This window comes from Nicotiana sylvestris, chromosome 12 (genome assembly GCF_000393655.2).
Source record: "Nicotiana sylvestris chromosome 12, ASM39365v2, whole genome shotgun sequence".
NCBI classification, from domain to species: Eukaryota; Viridiplantae; Streptophyta; class Magnoliopsida; order Solanales; family Solanaceae; genus Nicotiana; species Nicotiana sylvestris.
The window spans coordinates 51,373,583-51,381,476 of NC_091068.1; the positions used below are offsets into that span (position 1 = coordinate 51,373,583).

Sequence of the window (7,894 nt, forward strand, 5' to 3'; positions counted from 1 at the left end):
TGAGCTTCGCATCAATACTGCCAGGACTATTACCAGCTTTAATATCATCGTCCTCTGTAAGCAAATTCCCAATAGGACTTGAGTGCTTCTGTTATCGGCCTGATCCCAGCATAGTGCGCACCATGATGTGCAAGTAAATGATTCTGGGTGTCATTGTCCGGCTTACCACAAACCAACCACCTTAACTTATTTGCAAAACAAACATGTTAGAATGGACTCAGTCGGTCCTCATTATTGACAACATCTTTTTCTTTCTTTTTTCTTTTTTTTCGATGTTTTTTTTTTCTTTTCTTTCTCTTTTCTTTTTTTTTCATTGTTTTTTCCTTCTTTTTTTTCTTTCTCTTTTCTTTTTTTTTTTTTCATTTTGCTCTTTTTCATTTTTCTTTTTTTGTTGTGGTCGAATCTTATGGAGATTGTCTACGTATCATGACCCCGCATGAATCAGACCTTGCGTAGTTCGTGCCAATAAAAGATAAACAACAGTAAACATTTTTCAATTTTCATATTAGAACAAACTGGGTTTCAAGGATTTAAAGATGACCCGCAAACTTGAAAATCGAACAAATTGCATGTTCTAATCAAAAGATTGGCAAAAAAAAAAAAAAAACAAAATTCCAGCTCCCTTTCTCTGTTCGACAAATGCAACCAAATGGTTATTTTTGCAAATGTGGCCCCTTCCAAATTTCACATGAATTTTGAGGCCGGGGAGGATTATTTTGACACTTTACAAACTTGTCCATTCTTTTACGAAAATAACCTTTCGACAACTGAAAGATACTCTAAGGCTATTTCGGCAAGAACGGTTTAAGACGCGGCCGAAGCTGGCTCGGCTTATTATGACAAATTTTGAACGGTATTCACTTGACCGTCGACTCTTTGTTTTTTTTTTCAAATTATGATAAACTTGGTGTTGCAAAACACGGCCCTTCAGCGTCTCGGGGACGAAGCTTTTTAAGGCTGTGTGGGTCAACTGGACCAAAATCCTAAACATGACCCAAAGGTGGCTGTTTATGCAAAGTCAGCCTTCTGGCGTCCCTTTCGGGAACATTCGGCTATGTCTTGATAAAACAACGCCACCCGACTTCTTTATGACAAAACTAAAATTTGACATGTATTTTTTTTATTATTATTATTTGTTTTTTGGCCTTTTTTAGCAAAAGGTGGGGTGGACATCACCCGACTTATTTATGACAAGATTAAAATTTTTGATTTTTAGCTATTTTAGCAAAAGGTGGGGTTGGACCCGATGAGGGTTGCCTACGTATCTCACATCCGGTGAGAATCAAACCCGCGTAGTTCGGGCTTTGAGAATAAGTAGGCAAATAAGAATAAGTAGATGAACTAACTTTTTTTTTTGAATTTGCGAAGGAAGGCAAATAAAAGAAGCAAGGAAGTATTTTTTTTGATTGATTTTCTTTTAAAAGAAAGACTTCTAAGATATTTTTTGAATTTTCATTTGCTCTTTTTTTTCTTTATTCTAAAGAAGAAGAAGAAAAATATTTTTCGGAATTTTGCTTTTAATAAAAGGAATGCTTCTCAAAAATGTTTTTTTTTTTGGATTTTGAATTTTCTTTTCAATTTTGAAAAAGAATCAAAATATTTTCGGATTTTTTTTTATATTATATATACATGTTTTTTTTTTAAACAATTAGAAAGAATTTCTAAAGAAATCAATAATGGAAAGTATTTTTGGATTATTGTAATTTGAGCATTTTCATAAACAAGTAAATAAACATATTTTTTTTTAAAAAACAAGACCCTTTTTTACTTTTTTTTTATGGCAAGACAAACTATTTTTTTTGAAAAACAAAACCAAACAATGATGATTTTTTCTACTTTTCCTTTGTTGTTAATAAAACTAACTAATAAGACATATTTTCCTTATTTTCTCAAAAATTCGGCAGAGTTTCGACACTACTTGGACATTTGTTTTTTTCACATTTATAAACTGTTATTTTTTCCTCTTTTCCACTATTTCTAACTTGTGGATGATGATGAAAACAAACAAAATCTTTTTTTTTTTGAATTTTTCAACGTTTTTTTTATATATACATATATACATATATATTTTATTTTTTATATTTATTATATTTTCAAAAATGTGGCATGGGGGACATAGGGAATTTCAAGATTTCTTGGGTTCCGCAAATGTTCCCCATGTGCTTTTCCCAAAATGAAGCGTGGGAGACATAGTGGATTTCCAAGGCTTCTTGGATTCCACAAATGTTCCCCATGTGCTTTCCCAAAAAGCAAGCGTGGGGGACATAGGGAATTCCAAGAATTCTTGGATTCCACCAATGTTCCCCATGCTTTGATTAAAATAACATCATGCTGGAAAAACGTGCGGCCTTCTTATTTAAATGTGATCAACCTAACAAGGTGTGTTATTTGTCCGCAACTATTATTGGTCCGCCAAACGACCCATTCACCCTTGAATAAATACAACATGTAGCACTTAGGATGCCAAAAGATGGTCTATTATTTTCAGGTTGCTTGTCCTAGACGGACCCAACCCCTGTGTTGAGTCCCCTAAGTCAAATGCACATGATGCAAATAAACGTTCCTACTAGGGATCCGGCATGAAGCTGAGTTATTCTAAGTTGATAACCTGGGTATTTGTTCCTAGACCTGGCTTACCCGAGCGGACAACTCGAGCCAAGGATGGGAGCTGTGTACCGGTAACCAAAAGGCCATCCGATTTTGCAACTCCACCGAATCCTCGTTCTATTTTGGTATATGACACTAACAGAAAGAAGCCACGACCAGCGTGCACTCCTCAAGAGAGAGAAGAGAGGGGTTTCGACACAGTTTATATATACAGTCCAAATAATATCAAAGCAGTAAAAGCAGCATTTAGCACATCAGGCTCAAACACGTAAAAAACCAGATAATAAATAAAGCCAAATAATAACAATTATTTCAAGCTCGAATTCGTAACCCTGAACCAGTGGTTCTGGGTATCATCCCCAGCAGAGTCGCCAGAGCTGTCACACCTCCTTTTTCCGCACCCGCGAGGCGCAAGGGAGTTTTTTCCAATTAAAGGACAATCGGAACGGGATTGGTTTAATTATTTCAGAGTCGCCACTTGGGAGATTTAGGGTGTCCCAAGTCACCAATTTTAATCCCGAATCGAGGAAAATAATGACTCTATATTACAGTCTGCGTACCAGAAATCCGGATAAGGAATTCTGTTAACCCGGGAGAAGGTGTTAGGCATTCCCGAGTTCCGTGGTTCTAGCACGGTCGCTCAACTGTTATATTCGGCTTATTTATCTGATTTTTAATACAATTATGAACCATGTGCAAATTTTATCTTTTAACCGCTTTATTAATTATTATTATTAAGAAATGTGAACATCGCTTAAAACATATCTTTGGACTGTGTCACATGAAATGCACCCACAATCCGAAACATATTTTATTTGATGTTTTAGAATTTGGATTTGGGTCGCATGAAATGCACACCCGAGTTTAAGAAAATTAAATTATTAAAGACGCGCCTAAAGCAACTAGCGCATTATTATTTTGCGGAGGCCGTGAAATTCGCTAAACAACCCTCCTGAATTCTAAGTAATTTAAACAAGCATTTAGAGGGCCCCGCAGCTTCTACATTTTTGTTTGTCGAGGCTCGTCTCATTTATTATTAAAAGGAATTTACAACGTCATGGAAATGCATCTCGGGCCACGCCACAATCAATGCGCCCGTGACTAAAGACATATTTCGACTCCGTTGAGATTTGGATTTGGGTCACATAAATGTGCACCCGAGTTTAGGGAGATAACATTATTAAAGGCGCGCCTAAAGCAACTAGCGCATTATTATTCTTGGGGTAGGGCCGTGAAACTTGCTAAACGGCCCGTCCCGGAATCTAAGTATTTAATATATACGTTTAGAGGGCCCCGCGGCTTGTGCCTTTTTTTTTCTTTTTTTTTCTTTTTATTTTTTGCGAGGCTCGTCTCATTTTCACTTTTTAAGGGCAAACTTAAAACAACTACAATTTCCTACTAGTGAAGCCATCCGAGATTAAACAAAAAAACGATTCTAACCGGTAATAATATCCATGAAAAAATGAAAAATAGAATAACCTCGTTCATATGCTCACATTAACTTTGAGCATGCAGTAACTAAACATAAAATACCATTTTTTGACACAACAACAAAATTGCATGGTTGACATTCATACATATCGAATATTTTCATTTATTGCCTTGAACCATAATATGCAAAATGAATGAAATGAAACAAAGGATGAAGAACACCAACCTTCGAACCTCGACAATCCTAGAACGACAAACAGTGCTTCCTACGGAACTCGAACCGGACCTCACTCGACGAGGAATAATGATGAAACCTCGGACAAACACCTCGACGTACCGGACCTCGACGGAAAACAGAAAACTCGGCAAGGCGGGATCGCAGCGACCCACAACTGCTCGCGAAACGCAGTTACGACTGCTTGGAGGTTGATGACCTTGGACTGAAAATGGCGGACTGAAAATGGCGGACTTGACGACGGGGGAAACTGTTGGTCGTGGTGTTGGGTTGTGGTGAGGGTTTTTGTTGGTTTTGGAACTGGTTTCGTCGACTGTGAGGCTGTGACGGGACTGGTGCGTGGTGTCGAGTGCTTGGTCGACGGAGGGCTGGAGGTTGACGATGGTGGTTATGGCGTCGGGTGGTTATGAGTGCTTGATCGACGGAGGGCTGGAGGTTGACGATGGTGGTTATGGAGTCGTTTGGTGGTGGCGATGCAGTAGAACCGACTGGTTTGGGTAGTGGTCGACGGCCGGACTGGGACGACGAACAGCTGAGGTCGTCGGAGTGCAGCGATGGAGGGAGTTTTTAGTGGTCGTCCATGGTGGTTTTGAGGCAGCAGGTTGACGGACTGGTGTTTGGTTGGTGGTCGTGAGCAGTTGACGGAGTTGGAGGGGACGGGTGGTGTTGGGTGACGATGGTGGAGTCCGGGAATGTCTAGGGTTTTTGCTTCTTCTTCTTGAGGAAGAAGAAGCGTGAACAGTACACGTTTTTTTCCAAAAAAAATCCCCAGGTCCCCTGTTCGTTCCTCCTCCTCCTGCAGGTTTCCTTCCTTTCTTCTTTATAAAAGAGAAAGAAACCCATGCACAGTGGTCTCTCCCCAATTTTTAAAAGTTTGTTTGTTGGTCCCCCCTTTCATTGTGTTCGTCCGTGTTTCAATGCCCATGAAAATGAGCCCCACGCGTGGTGGGGTTCGAGGCATATGTCCCCCACGCGTGGTGGGGTTCCCCATGTGTCCTGGACACGGTTTATTATGGGCTAGGTCCGAAAATTAGGCCTAAAACCGGGTAGTTTGAACCCGAATATTATTCTTTTGCCCGGACCCGAGAAATAGGAACACGTTGCTTAACTAGTCCTATGTAAGCAAAATAACTACCAAAAATAATACTAGTATTTAAACAAAATTATATCTTTTTAAATATTTTTCAAGATTTAAAATAGCTACAAAATATTAATAAAACTATTTTTTTGTAATTTTCGTTTTTAAATATTAAGATAAAATATGAGGTAATATTTTTGTATTTTTCAAAGTTAAAAATGACTATAAAACCTTAATAGAACTATATTTTTTTGTAATTTTCGAAATTATATAAAGTACAAAAATAAAGTGCAATTTTTGTATTTTTCAAGTTTATGAGAAATACATAAACTAAAATTTATATATATATTTTTTGAAATTTTCTTTTTGCAATGAAATAAAGTAAAATAGTTAAAATAGCTATACTAGACCCAATTTCACATATTCACGCTAAAAATGTGAAAATTCTCGGGGAGGGTCAAAAATCACGTGCTTACAACACCATGTGAGGTAGCCTCAAAACAAAAAACAAACTCAGCCTCCATAGTGGAAGTAACAGTTAGAGTCTGTCTGGAACTCCTCCAAGATATAGCTCCACCGACCAATATAAAAATGTATCCTGATGTTGATTTGCGTGAATCAACACAGCCAGCAAAGTCTGAATCAGAGTAGCCAATTACCTCCAAAATATCTGATTGTTTGTACATAAGCATGTAGTCTTTTATCCCTTGAAGGTATCTTAAGACTTTCTTTGCAGCTCTCCAGTGGTCAAGACCTGGATTACTTTGATATCTTCCCAACATTCCAACAACAAATGCAATATCAGGTCTATTGCAAAACTGAGCATACATTAAGCTTCCAACAACAAAAGCATATGGAATATGTTTCATTTGTTCCCTCTCAAGCTCGTTCTTTGGGCACTGATTCAAATTGAACTTGTCACCCTTTATTATAGGAGCTATACTTGGCGAACAATCCTTCATCTGAAACCTCTCTAAAACTTTGTTGATATAGGTTTCTTGAGATAAGCCTAAAATACCTTGTTGTCTATCTCTATGAATCTTAATGCCAATGACATAAGATGCATCATCCATATCTTTCATATCAAAATTTTGAGAGAGAAATTGTTTCACCTCATATAGTTTGTAAGGACCCGACCGGTCGTTCTGAGCAATTGTACTTCGCTCGGTAATTTTCAGGTATGAGTAGCTCCATATGGTGATTTTGGACTCAGGAGTGTGTTCGGAAAATTATTTGGAAGTCTGTAGTTTAATTAGGCTTGAAATGGCAAAAAAGAAAATTTAAGTTTGGAAGTTTGATCGGGGAGTTGACCTTTTGATATAGGGATCGAATTCCAATTTTGGAAATTGGAATTTATGACTTGTGTGCAAAATTTGGGGTCAATCGGACGTGATTTGATAGATTTCGACATTGGTTGTAGAAGTTTGAGGTTTCAAGTTGATTAACCTTGAATTGGTATGTGATTCATCTTTTTGTTATTGTTTGATGTGATTTGAGGGCTCGACTCACTTTGTATGGTATTTTTAGGACTTGATGGTACCTTTACTTGAGGTCCTGGGGGCCTCGGGTGTGTTCGGAGGTGAGTTTTCAGCGAGTCCGGGTATTTCGGCACTCTGATATTGTTCTAGTACTTTTGGAAGTGCGTACATCACATTTTGGAGTGATGAGACGAAGGAGAGGTACGGACCGCATATAAAAGTGGGGAACGCAACAGAAATATGCTGACCTCAGAGGAGGAGTGCGGACCGCACAATTTTATGTGCAGCCGCACATTAGGAAGTTCTGCAGATTTAATGGTCCGAGTTCAGAAGCTTATATATTTTGATCCACAAGGAATTTGGAGATGACCCAAAAATAAAAGTTATAGAATTGTGTGTCTAGTTTTCAGAAAAGTAAAAAAATTATCATTTGGACATCTTTAAAGAAAGTTATGGCCAATTTACTGAAGCTTGGTAGTAGAGAAGTTGTAAAGTGCGGCCGCACAATTTTTATGCGACCGCAGGACTTGGAAAGGTGCGACCGCACTTGGAAATGTGCGAACCGCACATTCGGAGGTCAGAGGGTGTACTATATAAATTAGACTTAGGGTATTATTTCACATTTTGGACCTTGGGAGCTCGGTTTGTGACATTTTTTGTGGATTTTTTAAGAAATTCATCGGGGTAAGTGATTCTAACTCAGATTTGGTTATATACATGAATATATCATTGTTTTCATCATTTAATTAGTATTTTGAGATAAAAATTGGGGTTTTTGGCCTACAGTGTTATAATATAAATTTTTGAGTTTGAACACTAATTTGTATCGGATTTGAGTGAAACTAGTATGGTTGGACTCGTAATTGAATGGGTTGTCGGATTTTGTGAGTTTTACCGGGTTTCCAGGTGCGGGCCCGGGTATAATTTTTGGTTGAATTTGGGATTTGATTTAGAATTCGATCTTTATCAATTGTAATTGATTCCTTAGGCTTTATCTGATGTATTTGAGTTGTGTTTGGCTAGTTTTGAGCCGTTCAGAGGTCGCTACGCGTGGGATGGCATTTT

The 7,894-nt window shown here is 38.0% G+C and overlaps 1 protein-coding gene across 1 annotated transcript; it reads right to left on the reverse strand.

Annotated features, from left to right (window-relative positions):
- Positions 1-5,815: 5,815 nt before the first annotated feature.
- On the reverse strand, positions 5,816-6,424 carry LOC138883024 (secreted RxLR effector protein 161-like). Its single transcript, XM_070163681.1, has one exon. The coding sequence runs from the start codon at positions 6,422-6,424 to the stop codon at positions 5,816-5,818; it is 609 nt and encodes a 202-aa protein (XP_070019782.1).
- Between the last annotated feature and the right edge of the window lie 1,470 nt (positions 6,425-7,894).